The sequence below is a fragment of the Pholcus phalangioides genome, unplaced genomic scaffold (genome assembly GCF_987345545.1).
Source record: "Pholcus phalangioides strain wild (caught in Gottingen) unplaced genomic scaffold, Ppha-v1.0 ptg000015l_1, whole genome shotgun sequence".
Classification (NCBI taxonomy): domain Eukaryota; kingdom Metazoa; phylum Arthropoda; class Arachnida; order Araneae; family Pholcidae; genus Pholcus; species Pholcus phalangioides.
This window is the reverse complement of record NW_028301608.1, coordinates 58,106,899-58,127,559: the sequence shown is the minus strand read 5'-3', so window position 1 is coordinate 58,127,559 and position 20,661 is coordinate 58,106,899. Positions and strand designations below refer to the sequence as shown.

General features: G+C 34.1%; 1 protein-coding gene across 2 annotated transcripts; it reads left to right on the top strand.

Moving 5' to 3' along the window:
- EndoB (SH3 domain containing GRB2 like, endophilin-B) lies at positions 1-20,263 on the top strand. 2 transcript variants are annotated; one of them, XM_089243857.1, is made up of 10 exons: positions 59-197; positions 3,281-3,422; positions 7,433-7,558; positions 8,771-8,904; positions 9,900-9,992; positions 12,560-12,595; positions 13,283-13,372; positions 13,633-13,733; positions 15,783-15,963; positions 18,082-18,305. In XM_089243857.1, exons 1-10 carry the CDS (start codon positions 126-128, stop codon positions 18,187-18,189), a joined length of 1,083 nt encoding a protein of 360 aa, XP_089099983.1. In that variant the 5' UTR covers positions 59-125; the 3' UTR covers positions 18,190-18,305. The 2 variants fall into 2 exon arrangements, with proteins under 2 accessions (XP_089099984.1, XP_089099983.1); XM_089243858.1 differs by lacking the exon at positions 12,560-12,595 and having other exon boundaries at positions 1-197; positions 18,082-20,263.
- The last annotated feature ends 398 nt before the right edge of the window (positions 20,264-20,661 follow it).

Below are 20,661 nucleotides of genomic sequence, written 5' to 3'. Positions count from 1 at the left end.
GAATCGAGTCGCATCAATTTTCCGGCCCGTAATCCTCATCAGAAGTTATAGAGCGGTAACGAAAACAAGAGAGGGGCAAATTTTCTCTCACCTCGGAGTATATTCACAAGTTATGGTAGTTACCCATGGATGCTGGCATGAAAGCAATCAAAGGATTTGCGGCCGAAGCGGCCACCGTATTCACCCGGGCTGTTCAGGTGCTCTCATTAATTCTCTCTCGAAAATGTACAACACCGATGTTACTCGAGTATCATAATTGGATGTTGATGAATAAAATAAAAACCCACAGCCAATCGAATAGTCCACGAAAGAAGTTTTCTAGTGGTGGAAATTTCAAAGCACGTGTTTACACTGCTCTTGCCTCGGTCACGTTGCTCCTCCCACAGTAGACCTATAAACAATGTTCTCAACAGTCTTTTTATTAGTGGTTAATGTTTGATTATTGTTTATCCCTGTGGTTTGATCATTTTCACTTTAACACTCAATTTTTGTTTGGTCATTTTGTTTTGAAACAAATCTTTTCTCATCCCACAATGATTGTGATCGCAAAACTGAATCGCTCGGCTTCCTCACTCTTAATCGCGATGATTGTATTTGCTCGTAAATAAAATGTGTGAATTCAGTGTGGTCCATAGGCGGATACAGAGGGTTCGGTAAAAGAAAACATTTTACTATATTGGCGCAGGTGGGAGGGGGAAACATTCGCTTCCTCTGTTTCACATGCATATTCTTTGTCATTCTCCCCTCCCATTTGAGGAGCCCATATCCACTTATAGCATATTCATGCTCGGGGCTGCTGTGGTGGTCGATTGGTTGAGGTGGCAGGACTCATATTGCGAGGACCCAGGTTTGAATTTCACTGTCAGCTGGAGTTATTTCCGTGTGGTTCCCAACTTCAAGACGTGAATGTGAGCCGATCTCCCTGTTAAAAAGTCTTGCCCCAGAGAGCAACAAGTCTGCCTACAACAGTACTAATATTCAAACATTGCACTTCACTCAGAATTTCTAATAGAGATGGTACCACTAAAAATTCACGCACAACACTATATATACACTCAGACGGTTAGGCGAAGGAACATTTCCAGCGCAATTCAATCTGTAGTAAGTTGCCTATGGTGATAGGCCATAGTTGTGCTTGGTTTGAAAGAAAGAAAGTAAGTGATGTTCAGGGCTGGTGCCGAGACAGCTGCCTAGGGTAGCTTGTTTACAGGGCCGCAGCTTTTATAATAACAGATTTGTTATGACGGCAATCTCTCCCAGATCTTTACACATCAAAATCATTTTCATGGAAAAGCATGAGTTGGTAAATAAGTGCAAGTAAATGCATACTTTTGAAATGCTATTCAAGGCTTAATTCATCTGAATACACCTTCTTTTCCTGCACTTTCAAAAAGGTGCCGCCGCTCTATAGGTAGGCTGGACATAGCCAGACTATATATTTTCTAGTTGCATCCATCCTTTGGGAAGGTTCGAAATTGCGTAAATGAGATGGAGTACCAACATGTGTAAGCATGTGTGAAAATGTAGGAGGATGCGTGAGAAATGACATCAAAAAGGAGGACGTCTGATAACACTATATAAGAGAAACTAGCTATGTGTAGAGATAGTGGGGGAATATACGTGATTTTTCATTAGGATCTCTCGCCTGCAAAACCCATTAGATATTCCCTTATATGCCCTAATGTTGGTTTGTATTGTTTTGTGGTATTTCATCATAATTATAGATCTATATTTTACATCACTAACAATGACAGGTATAGCGAGAAATTACAAAAGTCTGAAAGGACTGTAATTTAAAAAAATGTAGCAGATGCTGTATAGGCTGTTATTATAGAATAAAATGCCTGTGTGTAAGAACTGTGCAAAAACTTTTGATTTGATGCTGACAAAACTTTTCAAGAAAGTGGGAAGGCTAGAAGTGACACGGATCCTGACGAAATATTGCTATTGGAGAATAATTTTTTCCAGTAAGCATGCGATTGGACAAGTATAGAATAGAGAAGAACAGAGTCGAGAAGAATGTGTGAGAAGTTGAATGGAGCGTGTTCTGTTGATGAAGAATTTAAGAAATGAGCTTTATAAGCATTGACTCTGAGCCATAGCATTGAAAAAGTATGGGAGCGAGTAAAAAAAATAGTATACCTGAGTCTTTTTGCTTATTCACAACTTCCCCCTTTAGTGAGGCCAGTGGCACATTTGGGGAGGGGGTACAGCCCAGGTCAGCAATTTTGAAGAGGGAGTGGTCAATAAAATTAGTAGGATGAGAGAGGGGTGGAAAAATTAGTCAAAGGCAGTAAAACTTTAAATCCATCTCTGTCCGGAGAGCAACAGGCTATGTCAGTGAGTAACGAAACAGTTAACCTAGAGAATTTTGAAGCATGGGAGTAATCAGAAGTGTGTGTGTGTAAGCTTGTGAATGACCAAAAGACTGACCTAAGGCATTTATAAGTATGTGAAAGACCACAAGAGTGACCTAGAGTGTGTGAAGGCATGAAGAAAAAGAGGGACCTAGAGTGTGTGAGATCACACAAATGATCAAAAAAGTGACCTGTGGAGAGCAAGGGACTAGGTTAGTGAAGGAACAAAAGAATAACCTGTAGTGTGTGCAAGCATATGAGGGGGCCCCACATCCTGGAGTAGTGTCCCTTGGCTACGATCGCTATCGGGTCTCCAAGCCACACTTTTAATGGGTCCTTCTACAGTGAATTTATAGCATGAAAAACAAAATTATGGTGATTGTCCTGGGCCCCAATGCCGAAGCTACCAGCCCCACTCTTGTTGGGGCCATGTGAGAGCCCATAACAGTAAGCAGGGGGCTCGTCTAAAATCCCAACCTAGGGATCCTACTCCAGGATGTGGGTGGGAGTCATGCAAGCATGTGAGTGAACAAAGGAGTTTCTTAGAGATACGGCCATAGTAACGAGGGTGGGGATCAAGCATGTTCTTGCATAGAGAGGCAGATTTGAGGAATAAGTAGTCAAGAAAATCACAGTGGAATGAGGAGGGAGGCAAAATTTGTGTAGCCCACAGGTAAGAAAAACTATAAATGCGCCTCTGAGTGAGCCACGTCAGCAATTTCAACCATTCTTCAAATTCTGTTTAAACTAAATAAATAAATCAAGCCATAAAAATTTCTAAAGGTGTAGAAAATTTGAAGTATTGTTATCAATCCTTTTTCTGATCATTTCGTTTACAAAAGCATTGAGATGTGAAAAGTATTCACGTGTGCCCTCCACCTCTCCCTTATACTTACTTACAACCCATATTTTTCTTTTCACAGTACACAGAAGAAAAGCTTGGTACAACTGAGAAAACAGAACTTGATTCTCATTTCGATGGACTTGCCCAGAGATCAGATCGTACTAAGCACTGGACGGAGAGACTTGTTTCAAGGACTGATGCAGTTATACAACCTAACCCAAGTAACATAATTCATTATTTGAGTTGCCTTTTTGAAAAGATATCAAGATTTATAGATGAAAATCAAATTTTTATGAGTTTGTTATTGCAGAAGTTCGAGGAAAAAACAGAAAAAATTGTGTCCTTTAATCAGGGGCGGATCTAGAGCTTGCTGTTGGGAAGGGATGATTTTATAAATCGCTGAAAAAATTAGTATCAGCACGTGGTGACCATATATCCAGCATTTTGTACCACATTTTCAATGACAGTCTGGGGGTTTTTTCCCTCCATCCCGACTTTTTTGAAAAATTTTCTGGTTTTAGCAGGGTTTTAGTCGAAGATTTCTTTAATTTGTTGTTACAATATTATCATACTGAAGTGCAAAAAATTTCATCAATTATCACATTGCACTTGGTCACCCCTTCTTCCATAGATTTGTCCCTACCTTGAATTTTTTTTCATAAGGAAATATTGTATGTTGCTTCCATGACTATAATATAACTTAACCATTTTAATGTCATGATGTATCTACTGTATAAAACAATTTGATTTATCAGCTGTTAAAAATTTATATCTGAATGTGAGAAAAGTAAGCCAAATGCACACATTACAGGTATCTGTCGCTTTACTGGGTTTCACTGTATGTGATTACGCTATAACACAATTTTTAAAAGTTTATTTTGGAAATGGATTGGGGAGGGGGAAGCAGGCAAGTCTAGTGCACTGGGTGAGAGGTGGTGCAAATTTCATCTTTTAACTTGGCCTTCAACATTACAAGGGGGGGGGGGGGATGCCAAAATGTGTGCTGGCTCCGTCTGATCAAACATCTAGTTGTGACCCACAAACTTTGGTCTATAGTTTGATTTAATCTTTGAAATGAGCTTGGGAATTAGAAGTGTAACATAATTAAAATGACAAAATCCTTTGGATTTGTTGAATGTAGATGAGACAGACATGGAGAGAAGATACACTCAAATTCATCTAGCCCGATCTCACTAATTGTATATCTTTTGGTTGCACATCGACAATGCCATCATAATTTTAATCAGAGAAAACAATCCTAATTAGTCTAGATATATTTGCAAGGGATAATCCAGAATTCTCTAGCTTCGCTTCTAAAGTTTCTTAAAGAGATGAAGATTGCTGCTTGTCAGCTGAATTTGAATAGCTTTCATCAAAATAAAGTTATCAGTCTATCATATCAGTTTCTTCAGAAAAGCAAACATCTATACTCACTAGAATCAATCAGAAGTAGTGAAGACAGAAGTAAAAAGTATCAACTTAAATTATTATTCAAATAGCCTATATATAAATTGACAAGATTTATTTTTTAGTTTGCATGATTAATTCATTCAAAACATGTATAAATATGTTTTGCTGCTGCAAAGTTGAGTTTATTTTCTTATTTTTCTGAGGGGAGAACCATATCTGTATCTTACCCATGTGTAAGATAAAGCGAGTTAAATTTAACTCGCTTTATGCGATTATTATGTGGAACCAATTAATTGTGTAAAGTGAAGGACGGCTGTATTTAACTAGTTATCTGGCTACTAGGCCATACCTGACGACGGTGCTTATGGCGACATATGCTGCCATGTCGATTTTTGGTCTTTATCACATGGATATGACAAAATTATTCATAACACAGCTGCTGCTACCTACGCAGGCATTCTTCTACTTTATTATGTTGCCACTAGATGGAGATAAACAATTGCATTTCAAAGTCTGGGTTTATTATTACTATTATCTTTTCCATGCTTTGCAAAGGCTGCACCCTCAAGCATTTTTTTAAAATATATATTCTGTCTTATAACTATATATAATATATTAACTAGTATATATATATATTATATATTAAAAAATATATAAGGAAACATATTCTCTTTTAAAATATCTGTTAAGAAATTCTGTAAGAAAAAATACAGTAAAACCCCTCTTAACGGACATCCCTCTCTTTCCTCCCTTCCATTCTCATTCATCCCTCTGGTCAAATAATAATTTTTCCCATTGTGTAATAAAAGTATGCGTTTTAAACCCCTGGTTAGCGGCCACCCCTCTTTTACAGACAAATTTTTTTGTCCCACTGTTGTCCACAAAAGAGAGGTTTTACTGTATCTGTTATCTTGATATCTTTGGCTGAGAAAAAGACTGTCTAAAAAAATATAAGATTTACATGTCATTTTATTAATTTCAATACATAATTTCCAACATGAATTACTGAGAAATGTTTTCCTGCATTCATTTTGAACTTGAGCAACCCATGATGTGATTGCAATTAGTTAATTAAGAATTCTAAATTTCTATTTAAAAACTAATTAGTTTTGTGAATCAACTTTTATTATTTTTAGGATTTTAAATATACAGCAAAAAACAGAGTTTTAATGTTTTTTACAATAATTCAATTTAAAAATGTATTTTCATAATGTATCTTTTTGTACTTCCAAAAAAAGGGGGCGAAAGTGTGCACATCTCCATAAAAAAAGGGTGTCACCAGGTAGCACACAGGAAAATTAATTAGTCAGGTGACTGGTTATTTTAAAGAGAATTTTGTGCCATACAAAGTGGGGATGGTGGCTGACCATCACTCAATAAATTAAGAGAATTCGACCCTTTCTCAAAGAGAAGGAATTCCAGTGATGTTTATATGCATGACAGGCATGAAGCCTCACTGCAATCTGAGTAAAAAAATACAAATAATTACAAGTAACTGTGATATGTCGTTTTCTTCGGGAAAAGGGATGATGCTGCGGATTGTGGCACATTATTATTCAAAAACAAGGATGTACCAAGCCGTTTGGCTGCAGTCTTCTATTTATTTTTGACATTTCACCCACAATTGTGTGGTGACAGGCATTTTCAGAGGTGAGAGTATCAGTGCTGATAACTACAGCAAGGGAAGCTTTTCCAGCTTCCCTTGCTGTAGTTTGTTGTGATTTGCTGGATCACTCATGCTCATTCAGGATTGGCTGAGAGCAATTACTATGAGTATTTTGTATCTGAATGAATGAACACCAGAACTTTGCCTCTGGACTTATCCTGTTGCAAGATCTCTTCCAACCCAGCTTTCTAGTATTTCGTAGCTGTAATGGTAGGACCTGTGGGGAATGACAAGGGACTATCCCGTTAAAATAAGTGCTCTTATTAAACAATAATTTTTCAACAATAGGAATAATTTTCACCTAGTATCACAAGTTTATATCCATAGAATCTAGTATTGGCCTGGAACCATCAGACGTAATGCTGCATTGATGTCCAGACACAGCCATCATACCTGTGCGTGGAATGTCAGAAATAAATAGAAGATCCTGACCAAACATCCTGGTAAATCGCTATTATCCACTTGATGCAGACTGTGAAAGCTGACGACAAACACATTATTGTTGTTTGAAAAGATCAAGAAGATTCTAGACTAGGTGTCTATGACCTTTGACATAGTTTGGATGCGAAAACACCCAGAGAATTCAGTGATGCCTGCATTTCACTAAGCTATCCTGAACATATATTATCAACGAACTCTGGGTGCAATGCTTTGAAGATCTTTATTCTAGACATTCACAATGTGGTAGATTTAAGGGTAAAAAAAGTCTGGTGGTACTGCTTGATTTTATTTTTTAGTTTAGGTTTGTTATTATGATAGAGACTTTGCCTTGTATCTGGTTTCCAAACACAAAACTGACATGCTCATTAAGTGAATAGAACTCTTTTTTTTTTTTTTTTCATAGAATAATTCAACACTTTTTTCCTTTGCCAAAAGATAATTTTATCACAATCTGGTGCAGTGGTGATTGAAAGGAGGGATCTTAATACATTAACATTCATGTAGTCACAATGTTTTGATCTTTCTTAATGATCAGCTACAGGGTGATGCTACAGATGATAAATTATCAGCCTTCAAGTTTTGTTTTCAAATGGAGATTAATATGAGTTAATGTGGATCGTTAAGAAATTGTTTATTATGAATTGGTTTTTTCTTAGATGCACAAGCTCAATCAATTTTGGCTAATTATATAACTTCTCTTTTTTTCACACACAGACACTAGAGTAGAAGATTATTTCTTTGAAAAGTTAGACAAGAAGCGAGAAAGGCCATCAAATTTGGAACTTCTCGGTCAAGATATGATTGATGCGGGTGCAGATTTAGGTTCTGGAACGCCTTATGGTGAGAAATAACATTCTTGTGATCTTCTATCAAAGTTTTACCCATTTTGTAGCAAAACGTTGTTTACACATTGTTTCATTGCATTATGACATCAACTTCCATGTGCAATGCATTCTGTCAGTTGCCCTGGGTAACCATGCTTCAGCTTAGTGTTTTTGATGCTACAGGGTGATTCTTTACATGTTTCTCAAAGTGCATGTTTGAGCATACGTTTCTAACTCATGTTCTTTCAGTATTGGACCATTCTTAAAACTTTTTGAGCCCACTTTGTAGTTATCAGAAACCAACACGGCTGATGTGATCGCATTAAACGCCATGCACTTTATTTAACATGGTATATACTTTAAAGGTTACAGAATGATTTCTTGATAACAAAGAAAATGTTCATGGAAGAATGAATTCTGAATCGGAATATATACTAATACTAATAGTTTTATTAAGAAAGAAGGAGAAAAAAAACCACAATATATATAAATACAGTATTCTACTCAAGGGATCGCTTGATCCGTCCAAAGTTTTTTCTTTAAATGCATTTTCAATATTTTTTCAGTTTCTTACATGTGAAATCTTTCATTAACAATGAGTTGCAAGTGGTTTTAAGCAAGATATTTGACCATGATCTGAGGCATTTTCTTCCTGTCTTTTCACCAATATCTGTGGCAGCTACCATCTAAGGTTAAACACATGTAGGTTTCTGCTACAAGCAAGAAAGACTTTGTACATCTAGTGCCATCGAGTTGTTCTATATATACACTTCTCAAGCTTGATCAGCCGCAGAAGAGCCACATTGGCTAGCTTGAGTGGATGTGTGGTGGTCTGATGGGCTGCGTGTGGGGTCAGGAAGAAAATGTCTTAGACCATAGTTTCCCAAACTTTTTGTTCTACTGCCTCCTTCAGAAATTTTTTTCCCTCATCACCCCAACTCAGGCATACCTATAGGATCTTATGTTATACCCGTAGAGCTTCTATCGCCCCCCCCCTCCCCTGGTCTAATCCATCACCCATCAGGGGGCAATATTGCCCACTTTGGGAAGCACTGCTTTAGACCATAGCCTAACAGCCTGGAAACCACTTACACTTATAACTTGATGAATGCCGCCATGAAAGACTCAGACAGTATGTCATTCACTATTGCAAAAAATAAAAAATTGTTTGTGATGATTTGTTTTATTTCTAATGTGTTGTTCACACAATTGTTTTTCTTGTCAACAGGAAGTGCTTTAATTAAAGTAGGACATACACAACAACGATTAGGAGTAGCTGAAAGGGAATTTGTCCGGGCTTCTATGACAACTTTTGTTGGCCCTTTGAAACGATTTCTAGATGGAGATATGAAGACTATAATGGTATGACGGCTACATATTTTTAATTAAAAATAAAACTCATATCACTGTGCCTATTCTTTAGAAGTTAGAAAATTAGCCTACCTAAATTGTGATTTTTTTAACTTCTATAGCGTCATAAGAGTGAAAGTTTGTGAGGGAAAAGAAACCACAAAAAGTGAAACACTTTCTTTTTCCTCAAGATCCATTCCATAGAATAACTGATTGTGCGATGAAGTCTGAGAAGCAGATGGGTTGTGATGGTGGTGGGAAGAAAGAAAGTGGGTGGGGGGTGGTGGTTTTGGCTGTGTATATCGGACGAAGACAGTTTATTAACTTTTGTCTACCCCAAGTGACGCCACTCCCCAGGCCACACTTTTGCATGCGAACGTGTAAGTTTTAGTAAGTTATGTGATGTCACAGTGCCAGCTCCTAATTGCGATAACGCTGCCTGTACATCCATAGCACTTCACTCTTTAATTTTTCTCCTCACTCTTCACTCCTGTACAAAATCCCGGTATTTTAGTACCGATAAAAAGCTCCCCCTCCTTTCTGATTTAGAGCCTACCATGATTATCCCGGAAATTTTTAGTGCACAAATCTACCGTATATGTTATTTACTATGGGATAATTATAGCATTTATATAAATAAATTTAAAATTTCTAAATTCAATTTTAAATAATTAAAATTCAATTCAATTGAGGTGAGTCTAGTTATATTCAACCGAGAAGTTACACTTCTGTCGAGTAGATTCTCATGCAGATTTTTTTGGTTGATTCCAATTATTTTTTGTACATTGGTAGTCTAATGAATGAACTAAATGTAGAAAATATCCTTGAAAATATCCTTGAAAATTTTTGCTATGTGAGAAAAGTAATCTTTGGGAATGCAGTTTGCTCTGCCTCATATTTCAGTGCACACATCGCAACATATGTAGATTTATTTATTTATTGCATTAAAATTATATGTTATTTCAAAAATTTATTATATTCATAGATGTATTTTCGTACCCTTGTAGAAAGAGAGGAAGATCTTGGAAAACAAGCGACTGGATCTAGACATCTGTAAGAGCAGGCTCAGGAAAGCCAGATCGATGGAGGGACAGGCAAATGTGAGATATCATATTGTTTTGCTATTCTAATTTGTTGTCTAGGGCTTTTTAATATAGTCTGGAGATGCAGTAGAACCCTGATCCAATATAACTCTGATTTAGTGATTTTTTAGAAGTTTCTGTTCATGTATTTGTTAATCTCAATCCCAGTGTAACAATTTACCTAAATTTAATGAGTAAAAGTGTTGGTTTTATCTGATTTGTTGAATCAGGGCTCGACTGTATATTTGTTATCACCTTCACCTTGATTCAAAAATAAAAATTGCAATCAATTTGTTTTATCTGGGATTGACTTATGTACATCAAGTTGAATATGTTTCTTGGCACAGTTGTGGGAATAACTGGAACTTGTCCTCATGTGCTTTTTTAGTAAATGGCTTTGTATGTTGACTATTGTTACCTATTGAATGTTTTTTATATAATTTTGCAGAATATTTAACTCATTATTTGTCAAAATTAACCTGCAATTGTGTCATAAAACTATCTTTAATAATTGAGAACAAAATGGTGAGGGGAAAAGCTATTTTTGATAAATGGTGAGGGGAGTGTGTGTGTCTAAGATATTTTTCCATAAGTTACATATCTGTGAAAATTTCTAGAACCTGGTGAAAGAATTTTATAGCAATAAACAGAATATCAAGAGAGAAGTATTATTCCATTTTATAAAGGTGCTGCACATTGAATCACCGATAACTGATGGGACTATCTTTTGATATAATTTAAAACAGATTTCACTATAGTATTAAATGGTCAGCATAAACGTGAGGTTGGGTAATTACTTAGCTAGATAAGCCTGCACATTGGTGCCTGTGAATTTGACACTTTTCCATTGCTGAGCTAGCATTAAATTACCTGACATTATACACCTATTTCATGAGACCCTATCCAGTAATATTTCATGCATGCACACTTCCAGGAATTGAAGTATCAAATTACAAAACACCATTGTTTATGTCGGTTGGGGTTTTGCCTTGACAGTAACAAAAAGTGGAAAAAACCAGGCAAAAATGAAAAAAAAAATGAAGAAAATTGAAAACAATATTGCATTATAGATGTTATGTAATTATCAGTCATTAGAAATACAATTTTGAAGGACACAGTTTTCCATTATTTATTTTCTTCCATATTTCTATTAATATTATTGAAGTCAATGAATAATATTAATACTATCAATTGTACTATCAACAACTTTTTGTGTAAGTGGTGTGTATTTTGAGCAAAACTGTCTAATAATGGTTTCAAACAAGCTCAAATTTCCCTTAACAAAAATAATGGGAAAATGCTGTATTCCATAAAGAAAACCTTTGCTTTTCATTCTAAGTTGTCCTTTAGGGCATGCAAATATTCAAGGTTTGTTGAACAATTCTTATGAATAGCAAATTTAAATTTTGGTTGTTGCGATTATCGACTTGAGCAGTAGGAAAAGGATTATAATTAAAACTGGAATATAAAGTTGTAATTGTGTTACTCTTTTACATGCTTTCATCCTGGTTGTAATAGCTTTGTTATCGTGCATATGACAAAATTTTGCCATCTCTTTTTATAATCCTTGAAAATAGTTCTTATATCATCTAATGTTAAAGTATCAAGCTATTGTAATGTTTGCTTTTAATTTAAGAGATAGATGCCAAACGAAACAAAAAAAGATAAAAAAATCTCAATGTAAGGGTGAAAATTGAAATACTGTGAGCTTAGTCAATAATGGTAATCTATTTACATATTGCCTATCTAATATCTTGAAATACAACTTTGTGGCACTATCTTTACTGTTCCTTACCAAAACTAATGAAATGAGAAGGAATTTTCTACACGTGTTCACTTCTGTGATACAACTCGTATTAATTCATGTTGTTGGGTTTCATTTAAAAAAAGAACAGCTGATTCCCGAGGTAAAAAAAATAGTTTTAAATATTTCACTTTTGTAAATCAATTAAGTTAAGATTCTCGGAACTTGCTTCATGAAAGTAAAAGGTAAAATTTCGAATTTTTTCTACTGTGGCAGAAAATGGCAAAAACTATTTTTCCTGGGGTAGTTTTTTCACTATGGTAAAAACTTTCAACTCTGGTATACACACAGTTCTTTAAATTAAAAATTTGCATTTAGCAATTCTGGTGATCAATATTTTGAAGGATTTTTATTTTTTCTGAGCATGTGTTTTATTGCATTCTGTGATTGCTATAGCATTAGGATATTTTGTGCAATATTTTCAGTGAAAATGAAGAATGCAATAATTTGTTATAAATCTATGAAATTTTCCTGCTCTGAGTGAATATGTGGTAGAAATTGGGATCTTTGTTATACATATGTATCTTGAGATGAACAATCATGATTATATATTTATTGTATTTAAGTACTGTTCACAGTGTAAAAATATATTTATACTGGTTTACACACTATATTTTTCATCTTTGTTTGATTAATGTCAACTCAAAAATTACAATTTATCGCCAATGCATATTATGACACATCTTACTTAATCATGGTGCAAAGAAAAAGTCAAATACACAGTTCTTGATAATTACAATACTTTTTTTCTTGTTCTATCTGTCCTCTCTTGTCTACGTAGACAAAACCTGACTTGATTCAAAAGGAAATTCAGCAGGTAATGACAAAAAAGTCTTTTATTATTAGCTATATCATCTGATTTTCAGTTTCAAGCATGAACATCTAGAATGGCAATTTTTTGTGAAAATTAGAGTAGAATTGTGCAGTACGTTTGTAGATGTGGAAGTTGCTTAGATAGTTCTAGTGCTTGCATGCATGAAGGTGTACAATTCATACTACAGTAGAATCTTGATTATCCATCCTCAATAGTCTGGAACTCTTTGTTAACCAATATCAGTTTTCTAATTAATAATTTTTTCCCTTAACAAGGATTTGTTTGAAACATTTTCAAAAGAGCTTGCTTGGTTGGAGCAGTTGCAATATTGTGACTTATCAGAAACAATGTCGGTAATAGAATTTGTGAAAAAGGTGCAAAGCAGATGCTAATCAAATCATCATTATAAATTATGATAATTTAAATCATCATATTTATTAAAAATTAATATAGGTAATGGCTGTTAGACTGATCAATGTCCGATTATCCATAAATTTAAATGTACTATAGTAGCTCTGAAGTCTGATGTATTATGTATCATATTGGAACTTTGTTGGATAATCTAGGTTTTACTGTATTTTCATTTGAAAAGGAACCATCATGTTAAACATGATTTAATTTTGTTTTAAAACTCTTTTTTTCCTCATGAGCTAACATTTATTGGGTTTATTTTTTTCTTTTTCATTTCAGGCTGAGACAGATCTTAGAATTTCACAAGCAGAATTCGATAGGCAAGCAGAGATAACAAGACTTTTACTAGAAGGTATTAGTAGTGCTCACGTAAGTTGAATTGAAATTTTCTCTCTAGTGCATTTTTTTGTGTGTAATTTTTTTTACTTTTAACTGCAAAAATCTTGAAAAATTTCCTAGCTTTGCTCAAAGTAGACAATAAATGCTGAAGTGATTCAAGTTCACCAGGCATTATTCCCCTTGATACCTTCATTATTCATGTTTATTTCTTTTATTATTATAACTCTTGTGTTATCATATCTTTACTCTTACATTATTTTAATGTTTTTTTCTCTTCTCTTATGTTTCAGGCAAATCATGTGCGATGTTTAAATGATTTTGTAGAAGCTCAAGTAGCGTATTATGCACAATGTCAGCAAATTATGACAGATTTACAAAAAGAATTGACCAGGTATGCAAAACATTCTTTTTGCAAGTTAAAGAAATTTAATTTGGCAATGTATTTTTGATTCTGGAAAGTGGGATTGATCTGTTGAATTAGAGTTTAAATGCAAGGAGAACCGCACAAATGCTTAATTTTTTTTTATAATTCTCACCTTAAGGATGTAATACATTTGTTTAGGGATGTATGAACTAGAACGACGGATGTGGTCATTCTGGCCGCAAAGCTATTTTGAAATGTGATTACATCTAAACAATTAATCTTGAGATTTCAGAATTTCATGACTTTTCTACTCCTAGAATATAAACTTTTTACTTTTTTAGTTTAGAAATAAAACGAAGAAATGTATGCAGTTTTAAAAAATTTCAGTAAAAAATAATTTATTCCATTTTTCCTATTGCAGTCAAAATGACTGCTTCCGTCATTCTAGGTAGTTCAAAATTCCAGTCATTCTAGCATCAGTGAAATGTCCTAACAAAAGGCCTCCCACGCCTTAACTTTTGATATCAATTGAGCAGCAACATTCAAAACTTTATCTAGAGATAAGAGAGAGAAGTTCCTGAACATGAAGATTAGAAATCAGTCAATCAACATCAAAATTACTATCAACAGGGCCTTCACATCCTAAAATGGAGTCCCTAGACCAGGATATTTATTTAGTAAAGCACCAGAAGGCATATAAAGTGCTTACACTGAATAATAACATACAAACAAATAAAACATGTAAACAAGACATAAAATTCAGAAGGGGAAACACTTTGTAAACAGAGCAAGGTCAAAGCCAGCAACGGTTGAAGTTAATCTTGAGTATGATGAGCACACAAGGTCTGATGGTAGTCAATTCCATATTCTGGCTGATCTGCATCTGAAGCCATGGAGGAAGCAGTCTTTTCTAGCCATCGGGATCTGAATTTGATATGGGTGTCTCCTCAGGTTTACCTGGCGGTCAGTGATGACAAAAAATGGGTGATGGTAAATATACCATGTGATGGACCATTTTTTAACACATTTTCAAGTCGGAAACAATTTTGCGCCATTCTAGGGAATGTAGACCAAGAACTCCAAGTCTGTCAGAGTAAGACAAGTACACCCAGGCCCGGCAATTGTTTTGTAAAAGATCTTTGGGGCTTTTCTAAGAGCATTATGCCTTTGATCTTATATGGGCTCCAGACCTGTGAGCAAGACTCAAGGGTTGACCAGACATAGACAGAAAGCATATACTAGAGTGAATGAATCACATTTACGGTAGCCCATACATAGCAAGTATGCAGTTCTATTAGCCCTGCAAACCATTTCCCAAGAATGATCGCCAAAATCCAGAGAACCATTCATTAATGTGCCCGAATCTGAGCAGATATGAAATTATTGTAAAGGTTCATTGTCTATCCAAAAGTGGTCATGGTCAGCTTGTCTAACCAGATGCAGTGATCCACACTTTGAAGTAGAGATAGGTAGATTGTTTCACTGGGTTTCACTGGTTCCTTTTTGTAATAAACTTATAGTGTGAAGAAACAAAAATTAAAAATAAACAACTCATTCGAGGCCTAGAGCTTTCTCTCTCCCATGAAGGTTAATGGTTGATCTCAACTGACCATGAAAATTTCAGTTTTCATTGATAGATTCATCAAATGCAGGTCCTGCTGTACTTTATACAGAATAAAAATATTATTGCTTGAAAGGTGAATACAGTCCAGTCTGACAAACTACTGTCTTCAGTTGTATCAAATATTTAGTATTTTAAATGTTTCAACTGAGTTTTTCTTATATACTTTTCAAACTTGTTTGTCAATTATTTCTTTGCAAATTGAAGCATTTTTAATTATTACTTTTTTTTAGTTTGTAATGCCCACAATTCTCTTTCTCAAGTTGCTCACCAAGTGCAGGTACTACTGTGATACACAAAAAATTGCTTGTGCACAAAAGTTCATTTGAAACTGTCAAACATTGCATACTCACAGCTTAAGCATGTTTAAAATTTGTATGTTCATTCATGATCTGAGGTACAGACATTTCTTACTTTATGTGCTTCTTATTTTTCAAAACTTAATTTTATGATAGTTCTGGGAACAAGTCGTCCAACAGCAGGGCAGGTTCGTACCAAAACCTCTATGTGTCTTCTCCAGGCAGCCCATCAGCTCCATCTCTTGAGTCGTCACTCCCCAGTGACAAAAAACGAGCAAGAGTTCTCTACAGCTATGAAGCATATGATAATAGTGAATTGTCACTAACAGCTGATGAGGTATGTTGGTTGTGACGTAAATGTTATTGATTCTTTTAAGCATTGCCACAGAAAATATATTTTGTATGCCATATCTGACCAGGCACCAGTTAATGAGAGAGAGTTTTTTTTTTTATTCAGATTATATTTAAATACATCTTACGAGTTTTATTTGGCTGTTGGTGTGGGCTTGTAATAAATACGGATGTACCATTTTCTGAACAAACTTGACATTTTTTGTTTGATTTGTGTCTAAGGGTGGACTTCAGAACTAGTCAGACTTAATTAAATAATGCTCATTAATTGTTTTTGAGGAACATCCATTATTTAATTTTATAAATTTCTTATTTATGATCTTGACACATTGTAGTCTCCAATGAAGTAATTTTCTCATAAATTGTGAATTTACCATTAAAATCTATCTTTGCTTTTAACAATATTCACTTTTAACCCTTCAATGCATTATGTTCAATGCAATGCACTGTCAATAAATTATAAATTATTTCACACAAATGACACCAGAAAATGATTTTTTTAAATCATTTTCTGGTGTTTCAGTAAATAAATTAGAAATATACTAAAAAGCAAATTACCATACTAAAAGTATATTGAATTTTAATTACAGTAGAACGCTGATTATCAATCATAATTGAGATGAGCCTACATTGATGAATCAAAATTTCTTGGTAATCAAATGTTTATCAATTCAAAGGTTTAGTATCATCTATAGAAAATACATTACTACGTTATACACATATGCACAATTTGATCATCCAGTGCATGTGTATCATGAAGGGTTTTTTGGCAACATGATTTATTGCGATTTTCTTGTTGATTCAACCAAACTATGCGTTTTGGAGAACCATTCAGGAAAAAAGGGGGAGACATTTTACTACAAGCCTTTTTTAATGTGTTAGCTGGTGGGGTTTTTTGGCTCACCAGCCTTTCTATTTGGCCCACCAGTGAACAGGAAAATGTTCACTTGCAGGCAATCACCTTTTGTTTTCTGTCTATTATTATGACTCAAATTGCACTGTTGAATGTCCTTTCTTCAAATATAGTCCACCAGTTTGAATTTCTTATGAAATGGCCTACTTCACAAATGTCTCCAACTTCGTTGGAATTTTCATTTTTCATTGGGTTAAGACGAAAATTTTCTCATTGTGAAAGAAAAAAATTATCATCGAGGAAACTATAACTTGGTTAATAGATTTGAGAAAAACTAGGGTCATTTAATCACAGTTCTACTGTATAATATAAAAAAAAATCATGCATTTTTTTTTAAAGGGCTTACACTCTGATTCACATTTACAGCTTATTTTACAGCTTATTTTACGAACATAAACATAATGTAGATGGTAGCATGCTTGCCCGGTATGCAAGAGGGCCTGGGTTCGAGTCCTGGCGGAGGCAAGATGACTTTTTTTCACCTCAGCATAATATCCAGAAAATAAAATGTTCCCTTCATAAACATAATGATTATACATGAGTATAGACTTACTGATTATTTACGCAATTTATAAATTATGAAAAAAAATTAAGTTCAGCCTTGATTCCAGTAAAAATTGTGAATTAAAGTTAACTTTGTTAAAAAAATACATTTCTCTGAAAATTTTTTTTTTTGAGAAGGTAACAATTACAGGAATTTCCCCATATAAAGCTCATATGAATGTGTATGTCGGAGCGTCAAACATGTAATTTTTTTTTTTTTCAACAAGCAAACATTGCCTCAATGTGATAAGCTCTTATTTTAGGAATTTCTCCTAGGTAAAAAACATTTTAAATAGAAGCAAAAGCGATGAAAATGTGTTGTTATATCTGAGGTCATTGCATTTTCATCAATGTTGAGTTCCCATTTACAATTATTATTTTTATTTTTTTATGAGAATGCCCGGGCAGCCAGTTATCGACATTATAGCTGAAGTATCATTACAACTAAGGTCGTAACCAAGTTTGGCTGTATATTGTCAATGGCCGGAGGGTGGCAATTGATGATAATCTATTCTTTTGATCTTTTCCCCTTAAATTCATGGTTTCATTTTTACTGTTTGCTTTTGTAAAATGTTTTAAATGTTTTTCAGTTTTATGTTTGAAATTTATTTTGAATGTACACACTTCAATGTTTTTATTTCTTAAAAGGTTATTATTGTGAGTTGTCAAACTGGTTTGGATCCCGATTGGATGATAGGTGAGAGGGGTAACCAGAAAGGTAAAGTACCAGCTGCATACCTAGAAGTACTTAATTGAAGGCCTCAGAATGTTCCAAAGTTTCAGCGCTCTTTTGGAGGGTCTTTAGCATGTATGAACTTAGTCCTTTATGGTAATTATAGCAGAGAGGATGCAAAAGAAAAAAGTGATAAATAATTTTTCAGCTGTTATTTTAATAAAGTCTTATCAGCTATTTTTCAGAATATTAATGATAATAAACAATTTTTTCAATTTGCTCATTCTACTTTTATTTCATCCATTGATTACTTTTATTTCCAGTTTTTTTTATATATAAAAATTATGTATGCTTTAAGTAATTCTCTTCAAACCATGTTCATCTTTTTAACTGTCGGATAATTTGTTTGCTTTTTTTTTTTCTTGTATGTGCAAAACTGTAAATATGATTTTATTTTTAAATTTCCCGTTGTGTTTTTATTGTATGATTGATTGCAATTTGCCCAGTGCACTTTTTTTTCCTTCAGAAAAATATACATAGATAAAGTAATGCTCGAGCCTAGATTGTAGAGCTTAGTTTGGCAAGCAATACTATTCATATGTGGTGTGTATGTGTGAGTGTGCATGAGATTAGTTTGACAACACAGGTTCTTGTGGTTTCAATTTTGTGATATTATTGTGTTGGAGTTTGCTTTGCTTTAAGAATACTGCATTGAAGACTGATTTTTATTTTTTATTTTATTCTATTTCTTTTTGTATATAAGTTTGAATATAAGAATGTAGCGAAAATTCTGAAAAATTTATCTGTCAGTTCATTTAAAAAAAAATAGACTCTCCATATATTGTTGTGGAGATGAACTCAGAAAAAAATGCCTACTAGGAATCTAACCCTGTTCTCTCCTAATCCTAGCAAACCTTGAGTTCACCTTAGCAATAATATTCAGAGAGACTCTGTCCTTTATTATAGGCTGAGAAAAATCACCTCTTTCCACTGATTTATTAATTGTTTACATGTGGGATTGTGTTTAGTAAAGATCAGGAGTCTTCAACACATCACACACCTAGAAGAATACTGTTACAGCTCAAAAAATTTCAAATTTTCAAATTTTAAGATCACAGAGGAGTATGATATGGACATAAAAAATAATTAAAGTATAGATAAATGACAATAAATACATGACTATTACAAGATTTAAGCATTCTTTAAAAGCTTATAATCACTTCTCGCTATTCAAAATATAGTAATTAAAAATTGGTTTCTCTTGAAAATGAGCATTTTTTGAGTTGTGACAGTATTCTGCTATGTGTGACATCGTCCACCTAGCTCTCTGTTGAGGTCTTTTTTACTATATACCAACTCATGGCCAAACAACCATAGGACAATTTACTACCAATTGAAATAGGGTCTTAAGTCTTTCTCTTTCTATAGAAAGTACTTATAGAGTGAATAAATCTATTAAAATATTTTTACCCCTTTTTAATTACATGTTTTTGGTGACGTGTTCACCCTATTCCTTTGTAGTGCAAGAGCATGACATTTTGAAGGTGCCATCTATTGGTGGTTGCCTCAGGATCAAGAGGGACAGATTTTTTCTTTGCCTATCTCTGGGATTGGACCTGTGGACCTGATTTGTTGTGGCCTTCCAGCCATTTTGAGAATTAATATTGTTAAATAATGATAATTAATATAGTCATATAACACATGATAACCGCATCGAAAGTCACATTCCAATTATCCCACAGTGTCCTGTGGGATTAATTGGAATTTCCAATGTAGCCCACATTCCGTGAAAGGTTGAAGACCCTTCTTATATATTGAATAGTATTAAATGAAAATTTAAATAATGCACTTTGCTTGAGAAATGAATAATTTTCTTTTAAACTAAGAAAGGTAACAAGGCAATTGTTGTTAATTTTACAGCAAATCTGATGCAATTTGTGTCACAAATATGACTACTTTTGAAAGCGTTTGATAGTTTTCCATTCTTTTGAGATTGTTGATAACTCAAAATTTGTTCTCCCTAAACCATAAATTTGATCATTTTAAAACATTAAAATTTCCAAAATTCTGCAGTGGGTTTTAAACCACTGTGAATACAATAAGGCTCCTATATGAAATCTTCCATTAGTTTGCTGGTGTGTTGAAGTATAAATAAGTAAAAAAAAAGGATGCATGCTTAAAAGGGAAGTGTGGTAACATATATAACTTCATATTCATTGTAATCATATATTTTATGATTTTTTTTCCTATTTTGAAAGTCTCGTGATCATTTCATATAATGAATTTTAATTCTATTTCATGAATTCTGTACAAATTTAATAAAACAATCTCTCTCTAAGAGTTCCACATTCTCAATGGATTAATTTTTGTTTTTTTTAGTATTTACTTTGATTTGGCGTACAATTCTGTATTATTTTTGCATTATATCATTTCATTTATATCCCATAGCCATGTATTTTTTTGATACATGAAATCTCTCTAAGAGAGGTTTCATTGTATACACATGACATCTTTTGTGCTCCAACATGTTTGGATCATTTCAGGCTTTGATTTCG